The 17,948-nt window shown below is 50.6% G+C and overlaps 1 protein-coding gene across 2 annotated transcripts in view; it reads left to right on the forward strand.

The window, feature by feature from the left end:
* TXNDC11 (thioredoxin domain containing 11) overlaps positions 1-17,948 on the forward strand; it is a 59,730-nt gene that overhangs the window by 39,140 nt on the left and 2,642 nt on the right. For both annotated transcript variants that reach the window (XM_042922949.1, XM_042922950.1), the window contains 6 exons: positions 1,824-1,936; positions 4,034-4,234; positions 8,433-9,225; positions 11,722-11,864; positions 12,184-12,293; positions 15,442-15,522. In XM_042922949.1, the coding sequence (XP_042778883.1) occupies positions 1,824-1,936; positions 4,034-4,234; positions 8,433-9,225; positions 11,722-11,864; positions 12,184-12,293; positions 15,442-15,522 (1,441 nt within the window). The remainder of the gene's footprint in view (positions 1-1,823; positions 1,937-4,033; positions 4,235-8,432; positions 9,226-11,721; positions 11,865-12,183; positions 12,294-15,441; positions 15,523-17,948) is intronic.

The following is a 17,948-nucleotide window of genomic DNA, read 5'->3' on the forward strand; positions in this document are numbered from 1 at the left end:
TTTGGGGGAAAGATAGATGGTCCAACGTAGCCTCAGAGATTGCTGTTCCTGCTTCCTCCCTGCTGGTCGCACCTTGTCTGAGGGGAAGAGGGCACCTCTGCCAGGGAGTGGGGTTAAGCTGGAAGCTTGGTGTGGTCAGTACCTTAATATTTTTATATTTTGGCTGCTTGGGTATAACTTGGTAACATTTAAAGTTAAACCGATGTCTTACTTCACATCTAATAAAGCAGAAAGGGGATAGGAAAGAATGTACCTTTTCCTACATCGTCTTATCCACTAGCTCTCCACGAGTACTAGATATTGTAGTCAATTTTTAGGCACACAAATGCTGTGTGTACTCCTTGAGGGAAAGAAAGCTTACACTTTCTTTGATCTCTCCCCCCCACCCGCCCCCCGGCCACAACTATTTTTCTTACGTTTTGGAGGCTTTATTCTTTCCTGAACACATGTGCCTCTAAGAAACAAACGTATATTGTTTCATCAGGTGTGCGTTATTTTTTGTATTCTGAGAGAGAGACAGCACGAGTGGGGGAGGGGCAGAGAGAGAAGGAGGGAGAGAATCCCCAGGACGCTCTGCGCTGCCAGCGCTGAGCCCAAAGTGGGGCTCGATCTCACGAATCATGAGATCATGACCTGAGCCGAAACCAAGAGTCAGACGCTTAACCAACCGAGCCAACCTTTTAAATGAAGAGGTACACTTTATCTTTCTTCAGCTTGCTTTTTCACTCACATATGGCATTGTGTAGACAGCCCTGCCCCATTGTTTTTCACATCTGCAGAGTACTTCCTGGTGACTGTCCTTCGTGTGCCTCTTGGTGCACGTGTGCGGAGAAGCAGTGGGGCTGCAGCCTGTGTCCGCACCTCCCTGTGACAGGTGCAGCTGCTTGTGCTCCCGAGCAGCTGCCGTGTCACCGTTTCCCACCAGCGTTGTATCCGAGTATCATCTCTCTACCGCTCACCGTGCTTGGTACTTCCTGTTGTCTCAAGTCTGGGGCAGTTGGAGGGGAAAAGGGGGTATTTTGTTCTAACGGGCTTTCCTCTGAAATAGGGAAGTTGAGTGTGTGTTCATGTACTTGTAAGCCTTTTACATTTTTTCCTTTGGTTTGCCCATTTTTAATTGCTTTCTTTTTCTTATTAATTTGTATGAGTTCTTTGTTCATGCTAGGTTCATTCATTTAACCCATATGTTTTGAGCTCTTAATATGCCTAGGCACCACTACAGGTACTGGGGTAATAGCTATAAACAAGATTCCTAATTTCACATAAGTTCCGAGGAAGCTGGACCGAAGAAGAGAAAAATAAATCAACCAGATTCTGTAGATGTTAATAAGTGCTATAAAAAAATGGAGTACTGGTAGAGCATCTACGTGAGTCGGGGAGGAAGCCCCGGTTTTCCATTACGGACTTCATCCTCTAAATGTTTGCATCGAGGCGGGGTGGTCAGGGAAGGCTTCTCGGAGCAGGTGGGGCTGGAGTTGACATCTGAATGACGAGAGGCCAGCCGTGGAAGTATCCAGACAGAGCATCATGTGCCTGGGCTCTCCAGCGGGGCTAATGAGTGAGGGGAACCAGGTAGCCGGCGATGAGGTCGGGTCGTCGCAGGGAGACAGCGTGCGGGTGATGATCAGAGACGTTACTCAGGAGTAGACGTGAGGTCTGTTTCTGGAGGAGATTTCTCCAGCTCCTCCTCCTCCTCTTCTAGGCTAGGTGACCAGAAAGAACTTTGCTCTGGGGAATTTGTGCGTCAAGACTTGATGATTGGGTTTTGTGGTGGTTTTAAGGCATAGGCTTTTTCTTTAATAAAGGAAAATTTTCTGTTTCAGATTACCTAGGAACAGTACGATTTGGGGTTATCACAAATAAACATCTTGCGAAACTGGTATCCTTAGTACACTCTGGAAGTGTGTATTTACATAGACATTTCAACACATCACTTGTAAGTATTTTGAAATCACATTTATATTAGTGCAGTGGTTCTTAACCTTATTTAGGTCACAGACTTCTTTGAGAATCGGATAAAATCTCTGGGCACTCTCCCTAGGAAAGCGAACATGATTTTATATGCAAATTTAGGGTTTCTGCAACCCCACTCTGGAGCCCTTGTCCCCACTTACGAACCCAGGCATTAGAGGGCTCTCGAATGTAACATCGAGAAATTCTTTGTTTATATTCTTTGGTTTGGGCCTGGCCTCATTAGTTTTCCTCCTTGGATGCAACTGCAGGCGTAATCTGTTGGGGAATTGTTGCTCTGGGCCCGTGTCCTCAGAGGTTAAGCTTCCATAAGGCGACGACGTTGGTTGTTCATTTGTGCCATTGGTCAGGAGTAGTAACGTGATGCGCTTTTCTCCTTAGCTGATGAAATGGGTTTTGAAGTTGTTGTTAAGTCACAGTGAGAAGTTGATGGCTTCTCACCCGAGAGCGCCTCAGTTCTCCATTGTCGTCTTTGTTCCCTGATTTCACTTGCTTTTTGCTGGACCAGCCCCAACTCAGCTATTTCTAAGCTTTTGACCTGTATGTATCCTGCTTAGTCGTGTGCCTCTGCTTAATTTATTGTTGCATCCTCAGTCCCATCACCGAGAGTTTATTTTTCTTAAGCATTTTCTGTCTCTGACTTCATTGACAGTGTCATTGACTGACAGGTGGAGTGAAGGCCAGTGTCTCTGTACCCTCTGTACGCAGCCCGTTGAACCTGCGCTCCCCTTAGCCCAGCGCGCAAGTCTTATGCCTCTGGGGGCGCCTTTAGGCCCTCTCCAGGGTACCCCCTTGGTGGCCAGTCCCCCTGGCTTCTGCAGGTCCCTCATAGCCCAGATGCTGTGCTTTATTTCTTGTAGTTCCTGTTCCCAGAGTCCAGTGTATTTTTGTGTTTTCCAAATAGAAATGCGTATGTGACGTTTGGGTATGTTGTTTCAACCTCCCGCCGTCCCACTTGGAGAGTCACTGTGGTGGTGGTTTCTCTCCCGCTCTCCTCGTGCCTCTGTCTAAGCTTCTGACTTGCTCTGCTTTCGCTGTGTGCCCTTCTCCTCCATCCTCCTCGTAGAGCCAGCACAGGGCGGGTGCATCCACAGGGGAGGGCTCTGAGCAAGGAACTTAAAATAGAGAAGAGAAGGTAGGGCTGTGAGAACGGCGCTGACAGATCCAGTGGGTTTTACTGATCAGGTTTGTAGTCTCTAAGGTTGGTTGGTTGGTTGGTTGGTTGGTTGGTTGGTTGAACAGCAGAATTCCTCTTATCAAATGAAGTATTCCTGGGACACCGGTTTTCTAAAATAGCCGTGGACGTCTTTGTCACGAAGCAATTTAAGCCTCTGCTTTGGAGAGTACAAAATATCTTGTTTCGTGGAATCCTCCAAAGCACTTTTTTGGGGGGGCAGTTTTGTTTGAAACCCAGTGATTCATCTCGTTGGAATTTCAGAAATAATTTTACGTTGATGTTCTTCGGTTGTTTCAGAAAAAAAAAAGCAAAAAATCTAAGTGTCTCTTTGCTTCATTCCATACACGTTAAGTGTGATCTGTGGCCCGATACAGGTTCTAGGTCATTCACAGATCCGTTCAAGTATTTGTTCTTCTAGTCCCTGGGGGGTACAGGTGACCAGAACCCATGCAAGCCTCTGCCCGAGCGGAGGGTCTGCTCCCGCCCTACGAGCCGATTTTCGAGGAAGCAGTGTAAAAATCTAAAGGCTCCTTGACTTGATAATTTCTCTGATTCATCCATTGATGCTTCTCTAAGAACCCAGTCAAATGAAATAGGTCCCCTTGGCCAGGGCAGAAGAGGTCCTTGTTGCCAGAGGCATCCAGGGAGAGTTCTTTGCTCTCTCCCTGGCTGGGTCTGTCTGAAGGGAGCAGGAGGCATCTGTGATGGGAAAGTCACTTCTCGCAGCCACTTTTTGCTTTTCCCAAGCACTTGGTAGGCGCCGCTGCGTCTGGAGGAGCGGGGGCAGGTCCCGTCCCCGCATCTCCCGTCTGCCCCCGGGCAGTGGTGGGGCGGTGGGGGCCCCCGGGGGCCGGCCCCGCGTCTACCCTGTGTCGCCCTCCGCAGGTCTTTCCCAGGGAGGCCGTCAACTACACGGCGGAGAACATCCACAAGTGGGCCCTGGAGAACCGAGAGGCGCTCCTCCGCTGGCTGCGTCCACATGGCGGCAAGAGCCTCCTGCTGAACAACGAGCTGAAGAAGGGCCCGGCGCTGCTTGTGTTTCTGCCTTTCAATCCGTTAGCCGAAAGCCACCCTTTAATAGACGAGGTAAGAGTCGTCATGTTCAAAGATAGCCTGTAAGGAGCAGGAGAACCTCGTGAACTTGGACGTCTCGCTCCACGTTCCACGTTCCGAGGGTTCTCCGCGTTTCCGTGGCGATACTCCCTCCGTCCGTCCGTGCCCGGGACAGGGTCCGCCGCAGCGTCTGTGGCCACACTGACAGCTGCTCGGGTCTGGGGGAGTCGGCGGGGACAGCCACACCGAACCGCGCCTGGCCGGGGAAGGACCAGACGTCGCTCTTCTGTGGTGACCGGTTCGGGGAGTGGGATAGAGGGGCTGGCCAGCGGCACGGGCGGGTGTGGCCTCGGGGATGCCCGACCGCAAGCCCTGGCCGTCCTCAGCCGGCAGCCCGAGTGGAGTGGTGACACTGGCCCCCTTGTTTCTCTGAGCCTTTCCTGTCGCGTGGATAGAGCGGTTCCCAGAGGCAGCCGCTGTCAGGAGTCCCTGCCCCTCCTCCTGCCTCTCTGGTTTCGTCTGGAGCTCTCACTCTCTCTGGGTGTCAGTTTATTTTCTAGATGGGTCATTTGGAGGCACTTAGAGTAATGACAATAACCGGGGAGCGCCTGGGATTGCTAAATTGGATTTCCTGGGGGGTTTTATTTTTTCCTTCCCTCAAGGATCCCTTCGTTGGCCAGAACCAATTTCAGACAGCCAGTGTAGCCCTGGCAGGGCTAACCAGACGCCGCCTCTCCCTGAGCCCTTCCACGAGAGCCTGATGGTCTGCCTGGAGGCGATGGCGAGATGGGGTTCTTGCCCAGCCAGACCCCTGGCTTTGCCACTCTGGGGGCCTCTTTGTGAACATTGTTATTCCTGCTGCTACCCTGGCTTAGTGGAAGAGAGGAGAGAAATGAAATCGGTTTGTTTCTTCTTCTCTGATTAGGGAGGACTTGATGTAATAAGACTTAATTCTTCAGAAAACCTTCACTGGCTCAGATATTTTATGGACTGAGACTTTCTCCCAAATTACTCGGCCTTCACTGCATCTAATAATAACAGCCTTAAGGCTCTTTGTAGGAGAGATGGGATTTTTAACCAAGATGTTAGCTCTGGTTTTGGATCTTTGCTCCAACTTTTAAAATTTCTTTCTGGAGAATTCTGTTCTTGTCTGGTTTGGGCAAGCCAGGGTCCTGGATGGGGTGGTGGTCTCTGACCGGAGCCCGGTTCCTCTGTTCAGGGGGTCGTGGTTGGATTTCGGCCCTTGGTGGGAAGGCACTTGGTTTTCTGCCTTTTTCCCTTCTCTCCCCCACTTCCTCCATCTGCGGCCAGGCCGCCTTGTATTATCAGAGTTTGCCTGTGGCTCCTTTCCTCAAGGCTCAGAGTGTCCCCGCAAGGTGAGTGGATTCCCGTAACATCAGCGTATGGCTGAGGGGTTGTTGAAAACGAGATGGCATCCTAACAGTATTATGGACTCCTTAGCCAAGCAGAGTGCTCTGCGCAGTACATTTCCCTCTTTGTTTTAGATCGATTTAGCAAATGTTTATTGAGCACTGTGTCAGGGAGCCGTGGGGAGAAGGATGGAGGAGACACAGCCTTGCTCTCATGGTCCCAGAGGCTTGTGCCGTAGGGCAGCACGAGCTTGCTCCTTGTAATTCAAGGCACAGGAAGGTCAGCCCCAGGTTTGGATTGGGGGGAATTGGAGGAGACAGGGCTCCGTCCCAGGAAGCTGGGGGCTGGGCTGGGCGGGGCTGAGGCTGGGAGAGGCTTCGGACAGGGCAGGCATTTGGGACAGAGTTTCTCGGTGGCCGGAGGTAGGGAAGTTGCTGCGGGTCCAGTGTTCGGATGTAGTGCGGGTGGTGACCCCCATAAAGGGCTGGCTGGAGAGACACAGAGTTAAAGCCTGAAGAGGAGAGGCCCTTGGGGGCTGCTTTGAGGACTTCAGGATTAATCGTGGCCATCGGAGCCTCACTGACCAAGGAGAGGTGTCAGCAGAACCGTGTGTTGCCATTATCGACGTTTTCCAGGAAAGTGGGAAGATGTAAAATGCTCGACTTGGACGGTGGTGGGGATGGGAAGTGGCAGACGGTTGAGGAAGCTTACGGGCTGTTGAGCGCAGGGAGGCAGCATACGGCGAGGGCGGTAGAGTCGGGGCTTTGGGGTGGGGGGCGTGGCGGGGGGTTCACGGGCGGGTGGCCGTGTGGTCGTTGCACTGCGAGGCCCGGTCCAGGACCAGCAGCTGCTCGCACACGCTCCCGGCTCCGGAGGACACGGCATGGGCCGCACACGGCGTCAGGCCGCTGACCCCCTTGTGTGTCTAGAGAGAGTCCTAGAGGGGTCCTGAGACATCTCAGTGTGCTTGTCAAAAGACCCGGTGACTTGTTTTCAGCTTGAACAGCACTGCTTTAAGGCATTCACGGCATCGGAGTCCGATAAGCAAAGTCACGGTTGTCTTATTGGGACTTGAACATTTATCTGATTAAAGAAAATGGAAGCAGGCATTTATAGCACAGACATTTCAGGTTATTTGTCACATTTTCCTTATTCGTTCACGTGAAATGAAATAGGACATGAAGCGATTCACGTGTAAAGCCGCCTGTTGTGTCAAAGTAATAGAAGAGTAAAAACCAGTTCAGTTTACAGGAGAAAACTAAGAATTCCTCACTTTTTAAGAGCATTACTCTACACAGAATATTTTCTTTCTTTTATTTTCATTGTTTGTTTTTGAGAGAGACAGAGCGAGCAGGGGAGGGGCAGACAGAGGGGGACAGAGGATCTCAAGCAGGTTCCCAGCTGACAGCAGTGAGCACAACGCGGGGCTCGAACTCAGGAATTGTGAGATCATGACCTGAGCCGAAGTCAGACACTCAACTGACTGAGCCACCCAGGTGCCCCCAAGATATTTTCTTCAATTAGAAGAAATCGGGGCACCTGGCGGCTTTGACTTTGGCTCAGGTCATGATCTCTAGGTTCGTGGGTTTGAGCCCCGCATCAGGCTCTGGTGCTGACAGCTCAGTGCCTGGAGCCTGCTTTGGATTCTCCGTCTTCCCTCCCTCTGCCCCTCCCCGACTTGCGCTCTCTTTCTCTCAAAAATGAATATGTGTCAAAAAAAATTTTTTTTAATGAAATAATAAATAATATAAAAGCATCCTTTATGTGGCTGTGAGGAAAAACGCGTTTTCAGGAATCTTGCCCTTAGTATGCTCCTACCTGGACTTTGTAAATACTTGAATTTTTGTGGTTTTTTTCTGGGGGCTGGGGGGCATGGCTAGGAGTAGTGATCTGTTGTGTCTTTGAGTGCAAAGCAGTCCTCAGATGGGGCCGGAGGGTTGCTGGGCCCTTTATGGATCATGTAGGCTTGACTTGGTTAGTCCCGTGTGCTCTCAGAGACTTATCCAGAAAGGGTTGAGAGGTTTTTGTATGGGGAAGAAAGTGAAACACTGGTTTATCATCTAAAATGATCTTTTTTTTATGCCCAAGAATTATTCAGGGTATTTTTCTGTATGAATGCCTATGTCTTGAGTTAACATTGTCTGTAAATACCATATATAAAATTTGTAGGTTTTTTTTGAAATTGGAAAAGCACTCATTAAATGGTTCTACACACGTCCGTGTACACACACACACACACACACACACACACACACACTTTAATGAAACAAAGTCCTGAGTGACTTTACACCTTTTAACTAACTGGCAAATTTGATCCAAATTCAAATTTGATCCAAAACTGGTGAGTGGTTTGGAGCAGGTTGAATTCGGAGCCTCCTGTGAGGTGTGGATTTATTTGGAAACCCCTATGCTGTGAAATACTTTGATCCACTCAGGTGTTTGGGAAGTTTTTAGACTTAGTGGAGGTGAAGAAGGAAGACATCGTTTGTATGGAGAGGGGCAGAGGTGTGAAGGCAAAGGCGCTCCCCTGGGCGTTGAGATTTAAAACCTGTTGCTGGTCGCTCGACGGCCGGACGCACGTCGAGGGGCGAGCTTCGCTCTGGTCCTGTGCTGGACGGAGACGTCTGCCTCTCGGGCCCCTTCTCTGCACGGGTGGTTCACTGTCGTCAGAGGCGCGTGTTCCGAAAGAGACCCCGAGCCTCTAGATTCAGGCTTTTGGTGTGGCAGCTTCCCGTTTGAGGCGACGCGTCCGGCCGGGGCTCCTTGTGACTCACACTCCGATGCTTTCCAGGCCTGACGGCTGCGGGGTCGCCCCCTCGGCCCTCGCTGCGCCTCTCACGAGCTCCGCCCTGTGTTTCAGATCACCGAAGTGGCCTTGGAGTACAACAACTGTCACGGGGACCAGGTGGTCGAGCGGCTCCTTCGGCACCTGCGGCGAGCGGACGCCCCGCTGTTCCGGTCTCTGGCGCCCGAGCCCCCCGCCCGGCTGCCGGACCCGTCGCCGATAGCGGCGTCCCCCTGCTGCAACACCGTGGTGCTGCCCCAGTGGCGCCCCGTCTCCAGGACCCACAACGTCTGTGAGCTGTGCGTCAACCAGACGGCGGCGGGCCTCGGGCCCAGCTCGGCCGGCGTGCCGCAGTGCAGCTTTTTTGAGATGGCGGCAGCTCTGGATTCTTTCTACCTCAAGGAGCGGACCTTTTATCACGTGGTGTCCCACAGCGTGGAGTGCAGCAACTTCCTCAGCTCCTACAGCCCTTTCAGCTACTACACTGCATGTTGCAGGACCATAAACAGGGCCGCGACGGGCTTCGTGGATTCTGCGCAAGGTGTCTTTGAAACCCCGGCCGTTGTGTTTTCTTCCCTGGAGGAGAAATGCCATGTTGAGACCCCGGGCTCCCTTCCTCACATTGAGGAGAACCGCTATCTCTTTCCTGAGGTGGACGTGAGCAGCGCGAACTTCACAGGCCTGAGCTGCAGAACCAACAAGACCCTGAACATCTACCTTTTGGATTCGAATTTATTTTGGTTGTATGCAGAGAGGCTGGGGGCTCCGAGCGCCACCCGGGTGAAGGAATTTGCCACGATTGTCGATGTGAGAGAAGAGTCTCACTACGTCCTGGATCCAAAAGAAGCTCTTAGGAAGTTCACCCTAGGTACCGTGGGCGCCTCCCTTCCCCAAGCGTAAAAAGGATCCCTTAACCTCACACTGGGAACTTTCCTCCGGGGATGGCAGTACCCTTGGTCATGGGTGATGTCAGCTCTTTAGCTCATTTGAATTCTTTAGACTGCACTTGGTCATAGTTTTAAGAGAAGCTGGTTTTGTCTGTTAAGTGGACCGGAAACTTCCTGACTGCAAATTGTGGCTAGGTTTCTCATGCAGCCCCTTGGGGGGTGGGTAGAAGTCCGTGTTGCAAGTTGGCGGTCCCTGTCCTGTTTGGAGGTGGAGTGAGCTGCATGGGGTGGGAGCATCCCGGGGGCTGAGGAATTTGAGCCCTGACAGCGGGGTCCCTTCTAGAGGAGCTGAGACAGAAGGCCCTGAACCTGCACAGCAGCCTGTCCTCCCTTTTGGCCCACGGGTTTGGATGTAGAAATTTCCAGGCCACCAGACCTAATTTGTTCTGCCGCTGTTTGTACCTCCTTGAGAAACGCTGCTGTGACCTTGGGTGCCTGAACTGTCACAAACAAGTGTCACATTGCAGACCAGCAGAAACCACTTTTGGGGGCGGGGTGGGTAAGGCCCATTCTGGGAAAGCATCCGGGAGCTCGACCTCGGGGCTCGGTGGTGGCAGCGGCTGTAAGGAACACCAGCTGTCCTGTTCCCGGGGCTCTGCTGACATCCTTGATGTCCACACGAGGAAGTGAGCATTCAAAAGCCGTGTTAGTTCAGCCTCACTGGAAATGTGGGGGAAGCCAGCGTTTGCCAGATGGAGGCAGGAGCAATTTGGTAGAGAGGGAAACCTTTCTTTTCCAAGTTTTAGAGGGTATGAAAGCAAGAGGAAACTCCAAGCCCCCTAAATAATAGTCCTTTTAGCTGTCTTCTTTTAAGCCCAGGCGAAGCTTGTTTCTTACAATGGCCACCTTTGGAAAGGCTCATGTAAATGTTGATTCTTGTCCTGTGTCAAGGTCTACATTATAAACGTGAAGCTCCCGAGTGTTTAAAGGAACCTGTGACCTATTGCTTTATGAATTGCATTCTCTATCGTTACTGTAAATTACTCCTGATTGGTGTTTTCTAAAGTTACGTTTTGGTGTTCGGAGTTTTTCTAAAGTGAAACAAGCCTGTATTTTTGGAGTGTTTATTGGTCTTTCCCGAATTCTGTTCAGTAATACACAAGCATTCAGTGAGCTCATAATGTGTTCAATTTGAACTTGAGGGTAATCTGAAAGAAGCCTTCTTCAGTTTTATTTTCCTCTCCCTTCCCTCCCTCCCTCCCTCCCTCCCTCCCTCCCTCCCTCCCTCCTTCCTTTCTTCCTTTCAGAGATAGAGTGCACAAGCAGGGGAGGGGCAGGGAGAAAGGGGGACAGAAGATCTGAAGCGGGCTCTGCACGCACAGCAGAGAGCCCTCTGTGGGGCTTGAACCCGCGAACCATGAGATCATGACCTGAGCCGAAGGCAGACGCCTGACCGACTGAGCCACCCAGGCGCCCCGTAATTTCTTGTCCTCTTCCGTATCTGCTCTGAAATGTACATGTAGCTCAGCTCTTTGTCTTGGAGTTGGTGACAAAATTTGTAAGGGTCCTTGTGAAAAAGTACCTGTGTCTTGCTGGTTTGGAGAGTTGACTGTTAAGTTCGCTGTCTCTGGGGCAGTTTCAGAATTGAGGCTTCATTCAGATTAGGAGATAAGTTTTGGTTTTATGTTTCAGAAACATAGCCAAGTAAGTTATTCAGATGCAGATAATGAGTTCTCTTTAGTATGCACAGGACATCCTTCACTTCCTCCTCCCTCTACGGAAAGTGTCACTCACTATTCGTTAGGACCTCAAAATGGAGAGAGGAGAGAGAGAAAGAAGGGACCCGCCGATCAGTGCTGCTCTAGACAGGTGCCAAGGAGTCTGAAGGCAGTGGGAGGGGAAAGCTGTTGGTTCGAGTTAGGTTTCTGGATTATTTGTGAGCCTTATGGGATTTTCCACGAAATATAATGTGAGTTTATTTTTCCTACACTTTCAAGAAAGAAACCTGAAGGACTTGAACAAAGGAAACAAAAACCACAGCTCCCCGCCTCAAGTATTAAACGCCTGTCACCTCCCAGTACCTTGTGGAGTTAGCCGCATCTGTAGTGCTGTTTAAAGGTCTGAGCGTTGTAGGTTGAAGTCTCTACGGGGTGGTGGCATGTCGATCAGGTGTCTGTTTGGGGACCAGCCCCGTTAGGAGAAAAGAGAACTCCTGGCCTGTAAATCCTAGAGCCTGTGACTCCGCGTGGTGTTTTGGTAGCTAGATTACTGTCTGCCGAGGTCGCACTCAGAGCTGAACCTGGTGCCCGCCCCCCACCCCCACCCCGGGCAGCCTCGTCCAGGGCGCTCCCTGTGGGCGAGGTGTTCAGAGTGCCAGCCTGTGAAGCCATCCCAGCTTTTACATGCAGAGTGTACAGTAGGCCAGCTGCTCCCCCTGTGCTTCGCCAAGAGCTGATCTCATTTTCTCTTTATTTTAGAGTCTTTTATTCAAAACTTCAGCGTTCTCTACAGTCCCTTGAAAAGGCACCTTATTGGAAGTGATTCTGCCCAGTTCCGCCCTCAGCATTTAATCACGGAAGTGACAACTGATACCTTTTGGGAAGTGGTCCTTCAAAAACAGGTATGGAGTCAGAGGGGCACAAATCCAGCCACCTCTCCCTGGTGAGGTAGCTGCCGAAGCGGCGGGCGTCGGGGCGAAGGCTGGGTTTTGAGAAGGCCCAGGTCAGTCGCGGGACAGTCTCCCTGCACGACATACGCGTTACCCGACGCTTCTCTCACCGCAGAGAGTCCTTAAGAAAGCACAGAATTGGAACGATGTGAAGCTGGAGGTATTCCCTGGCAGGGGTGCAGTAAGCAGCAGCTCCTGAATGCCCGCTGGGTTCCGAGCGCGGTCGGGACACGCGTGCGCCCTTTGTGACCACCGTCTTCCCTTCCCCCAGGACGTGTTGCTGCTTTATTACGCACAGTGGTGCGGCTTCTGTCCATCCCTCAATCACGTCTTCATCCAGCTAGCTCGCCTCCTGCCGGCGGACGCTCTCACCGTGGCCCGGTAAGGAAGCCCCTTCTGTCCGTTTTCGCTCCTCACAGCGTAGCCGTGTGGTTGGCGAGGGCCTGCCCGCTTTTCATAAACCTTGGGTGAGACTGGGTGCAGTTTGATTGTCAGCTTGAAGCCAGAGCAGAACCTCATCGAAACCCGCGTGCTCCCAGTGAGTTCTGAGCGTTGCTTCCGTGGTGCCAAGTGTGTGTAGCCCCGACCGAATTCCCAGGAGGGTGAGTGTGGGGGCGGCGCTGACCCCTCCCCGCCAGCGGCCGGCTCCCCGGAACCCCATGGGAAGGGTGCCCACGGAGCTCCGTGGCACGGTGGCCTTGGCCCGGTGAAAGGGGGCGGTCCTGACGTGCCGCCCGCCGGCCCCGGGACCCGGAGCACATCCCTCCGCCAGGTCTGTCCTCCCTCCTCACTCCTCACATTAGGGAGAAACACTGGTTGGTACCTTTGTGTTCTGGTTTTGTGATTCCGTGGGTACCGGATGTGGGCTCCGTAGTCAGCAAAACCGTTTTTAAATCACTGTTTTGTAGAGACAAGCCTCAAATGAAGACTGGATAGGTACTAAGCTGTTGGGCGGGGTGGGGGGGGGTGCAGGTGGTGTTTAGATTTCAGCCTTCCAGACAGAATTCAGTACAAAGATTAAATCATAGGAAAAACACCAGAACATAGAATATTGAGTTTGCTAGTTTGAGAGATGGAAACTTTCCAAAGTGAAGCAGTTAAAAAAAAATAAAGAAAGATGGACAGATTGCACTAGAAAAGTGTGCAGTGAAAGACTTAAGGAAAATAGGCTTAAGAAAGAAAGAAAAATAGGTATGTTTTACAGCATCTCTGTTTCACCCGCTGGGTCTGCTCTGAGCAGCATAGAGCCAAACTGCACCGTGAGATTTTTCTTTGTACGTATCCTCTGACCTAATTGTTGCCGCACTCGGTGAAGCAGGCGCGGCTGTCACTCTCTTTTTACCGAGGAGGAGACTGAGGCACAGAGAGATGCGGTAACTTTCCCAGAGTCGCACAGACTATAAGTGAGAGCCCAGACTTCCCGGTCAGGCGCTCTTACTCCGACCCTGAGAAATGACAAAGGTTTAAGGAGCTGCTGAGAAGAAAATGCGGTCTGTCCACACAGTGGAATGTTACTCGGCCTTAAAAAGGAAGCACATTCTGAAACCCGTTACGAGGTGGACAGACCTTGAGGGCGTCAGTGCAAAGTGAGATACAGAGATACGAAAGGACACATCCTTCGCGATCGCACATATGCAGGGCACCCAGGGCAGTCACATTCGCAGAGACGGAGAGGAGATGGTGGGTGCCCGGGGGAGCGGGGGTGGGGGCTGTGCAGCGGATAGAGATTCCCCAGTTTTTCAGGATGACAGAACGCTTCTGCAGTTGGGTGGTGGGGACGGCCGCGCGGCATTATGAATGCACTTTGCACGACCAGACTGTGCGCTCAGGAGTGGTTCGGATGGCACGTTGTGTGTGTATTTTACCGCAGCGACAAATTGGGGGTCCGGGGAGAAACAGCCGAGAGGGACTCCTGTGTGAAGAAAAGACACGAATAGGCTTTTTCACGGCCGGAGGAGGAGAGTATAAGGAGGAGAGTATAAGTAAGCAAGTGTGGAAGTTACAGCCTAATAAATGTAAATGAAAACAATAACAAAGTATCATTTACACTTATTAACAGATGCTTTGACGTGACAGAATCTCGTGTTGATAAAATGGAGTGAAATTGGCACAGAGATGGAGCTAATAGCAGAAGTGAATTGGCGTCACCTTTTTGGAAGGCATTTTAGCAACATTTGTAAGAAAGCACAGAAACTGTTATACATTTTTGACCCAGTTAATTTTACTTTGGGGAATTAAGGAACTAGGACTCGCAGAGAAGCATGAGCTAGTCACTCCCTGTAGCATTGTTTGTATCTAATGGTAGAAGCACAGCTAAGTAAATTACAGTTGGGCGTTTGATGGGATTTTTGCCCATTTATTAGAACAATGCTTTTCGTAGAATTATTGAAAAGAATTGCATTCGAAATATATGAATACTGCTCTTAACAACATGTGGGTATATACACCAAGCCTGAATGAGAATCCCAGAAAGAAGGCCCGATTGGCCCAGTGGAATTCTGAGTGATATTTACAACAGTGTTTTTCTTTCAATTTTACATGATTTTGGAGTGAAAGTCGGGAGGAAAAACGGTATTTGATGATAGGCTAGAGCGTGCCCTACCACTTGTTTAAAAAACGGAACTCTGACATTTCAGGTAGGCTCGCCCAGGCAGAGACGGGAGTGCTGTTGAGTTGTTTAAAACCATTCTAAAGGGGTCCCCCTTTTGGGCGAGTGCATGGCGCTGGTTGACGCCCAATTGCCATGATTCTCTGAGAACTACTATCAAGTTAATGATTCAGAAAGTCCCCACTTTTGTATGCATTATTTGTGACGATTGATACCCGAACCGCCTGTCCGAATGGCCCTCCAAGGTCTGCTCCCTTCTTCAAGGACTACTGTTTGTTTGTTTGTTTGTTTGTTTGTTTGTGTTTTTTGTTCCATCTGAGCAGTGCCTGCCAGCTGAGGTTGGGGGGGGAGCTGAGTGCCGGCTGCAGGAGGGGCCACTACCTGCTTCACCAGTAATAAACCCCAGGTTGGGTAATTCAGCACACATGGCATTTTCCAGATTAGAGAATTAATCTAAAATCTGCTAAGAAAATGCGTGTTTTGTGGCCTCCATCCGGAGTTACAAAATATAAATATAAAATAGAGAGCATCACCTTTACTCTCCAGTTTTCTTACCTCTTCAGAGGCTTGATGTGTTTTGCACAATGATTTCCTTTCTCCAGAGCTAGTCCAGGGATTTCACTGCTTGCCCAGACCCCGTGAGGGGAGCGTGGACTGCTCCTGAGGTGTCAGTGAGGTGTTTTTCTTTTGAAAGTTCATTTTTACTCTCAGGACATGTCCCTTCTGCTCCGTAAGTTAAAGTGGAGAAAGTTGCATGTTCTGGAAGCGTCGGTTCTTGTCGCCTGAGCTGCACCCATCCTGGCGTAGTAGTACGTTCACTCAGAGGGCCAGGATCTTCATTTGTTGGAGAAAGTTCTTTGAGTTCGGAGTGTCTTGAGCCGATCTTTTACTTACTCTCATCTTTCCCTCTGCCGTTGTCAGGATTGATGTATCTCAGAATGACCTTCCTTGGGAATTCATGGTTGACCGTCTCCCTACTATCTTATTTTTCCCCTGTAGCAGGTAAGTTTTTTTCACTATTTTCGATCTTTACTCAATATTTGGGCAGATGGGATTCTTTTGAAAATGAAAAGGGTTTAAGGTGCTTCACAGAAATGAAATGCAAATCATTAGCTGTTACTAAACTATTTCGAATAGAATGTATTGTAAAAAAATGTTCCATTGAGGGGGAAAAAAAAGAAAAAAAAATGCGCCATCAGGGACCCGGGGTAAAAGGGCTTTCGTGTCACAAGGTCGGAGGTGGTTTTTGGTAAGAACTTCACCCCTCCCACAGTGTTTTCACGAGCGTGCATGTGGCCGTCAGAACTCGTTTGCCTTCTCGGTCTTATGAGCCTCCAGTGGATGCCGAGATGGATGGCAAAGAGCCACGTTCACCTGGGCCAGACAGCAGCTCCTCTCTCGAGTCCCCCGGGCGTCAGGCCCTGGCTGACCCAGGCTTTCATGTGCCTCATTTTCCATCGAGTTCTCCTGATGCCCGGCTTGTCCCTCCTGTGCAAGCTGGAAATGGAGACGACTCCTCACTGTACCCTGTTCATGGGATTCAAGGAGCCTTCTCCCCACGTGTGCAGACTTCCGTGAACGTCCGCCACGGGGCTCTCCCCTTGATGTCTTCACATCATGCAGGCGGACTCCAAGTCCAGTGATGACAGCAACTGCCCCTGAAAGCCCGGCAGGCGGGGACGGGACCTAAGCAAGGAGGATGAACGGCCTAACTTGGCAATTACTAAATGTTGGGTGCGGATGTTTTGCTAAAAGGGAAATGAACTCTTGGCCTTTAAAAGCCTGATAAACGAGATGTTCTGACCCTTTTTAAAAAAAAAGATTCTCTTTTGTTTTCAAAAGGGTCCTCAGGGACCTAGTCACACGACTCTGATGGTATCTTTATAGGGAAAAAGCATTTGCAGGTTATTCTAACGAGGTCCTTAATTCGCGTATGTGGTGTCTCCTCTTTTAATTTCCTGCCCTCACTTTTACTGTTCACGGCAGCCACTGCCGTACTTTTTATTTCTCATAGATACCTAATCATTTCCTTGTTGTTTCCTCTTTATCTCAAGGAATTTTTGCTGGAATACTTCCTGGGGTAGTAGGGTCCTGTCACATCATGCACTAAAAACAGAGCGTGACTCATCCCGTTGTGCTGACTGTTGTCATGAGCCTCTTTCCTTCTAAGAAATAAAGTGCCGCACAGTCAAGGAATCATGGACCATAAAGCAGTTTCATCTGCGTGGGATGGAGGTTGGGCAGGAAGTTTAACGAAGCATGGTTTTCGAATTTCAAACATAGTTTGGAAAAGTATTAAAGTCCTAACACCCAGCAGGTGCCAGCAGCTAGAATGCATGAGTATATCTTGAGCGAGACAGAAAGAGATACACCGAGAATTGGTGACGGGGTGTGTGTTGGGGGACTGAGTCAGGCTGGAGTGCCTTGCAGTAGAAAGTTGCCTGATTGTCCATGTGAGGATGTGCATTGGTGGTCCCTGCAGCCCCTTAGTGTTTTGTTTTTAGCTTTTTTAATGTTTATTTATTTTTGAGACAGCACTAGTGGGAGAAGAGCAGAGAGAGAGGGAGTCACAGAATCCGCAGCAGGCTCCAGGCTCCGAGCTGTCAGCACAGAGCCCGACGCGGGGCTGGAACCCACAAACCGTGAGATCGTGACCTGAGCCGAAGTCAGACGCTCAACTGACTGAGCTGCCCAGGCGCCCCTGCGGCCCCTTAGTATTGGAAAGTCAAGAATGTAAATACTGAACGTGAGAAGAGTGTCCAGCTCTTTGTTAATGCAGAGACCTTGGTAAACCAAAAAACCTCATTACTGCTCTGGAATGGAATTTTCCTTATCTCCTAAAAGTAAAGATAGTCGCAAGAGAAGTGAGCTCCCCGTTAGCTGGTCCAAATTGAATGAGTGCTCAGGTTACTCAGAGGGTGTGAACAGGCAAAGGGTGTGAGCTGACCGCTGGCAAGAGAGGAAAGGAGAGAGCCCTTTTTCACGGGGACTGTGCTTACGTCCTCTTCAGTGAAAAGAATGCAAAAGCGTACGTGCGTTTTGATAAAAGCAGCCTGCCCACACGCTCGGTTACGTGCGCAGTAAGTAGGGAAGTGTGAAGATGTTGACAGTTACTTTGGAGGAGGATTCCAGGTGATGGGGGGGGTGCCTCGTTTGCTGTGCACATTGCCTCCAGCCAGCACGTGTTTCACAGTCCTGGAACAGAACCACATGCAAGGGCTTGTCCTCTGCCACAGGGCGCGCCCTGGGCCGCCTCCTGCGGCCGCTGGCTTTCCTGTGCAGGTGCGGCATAGAGCCGCTGTTCCTGCCACCACTGCGTGTGACGTTTCAGAATCGAGGCGCTCCTCTGGCACCTGGGTGAAGACGTCACAAGGATGGGCTGGTTCATTCTAGCATGTGCCCTGGCAAGGACCGGGCCTCGTGAGAGG

This window comes from Panthera leo, chromosome E3, assembly GCF_018350215.1.
Source record: "Panthera leo isolate Ple1 chromosome E3, P.leo_Ple1_pat1.1, whole genome shotgun sequence".
Taxonomy (NCBI): Eukaryota; Metazoa; Chordata; class Mammalia; order Carnivora; family Felidae; genus Panthera; species Panthera leo.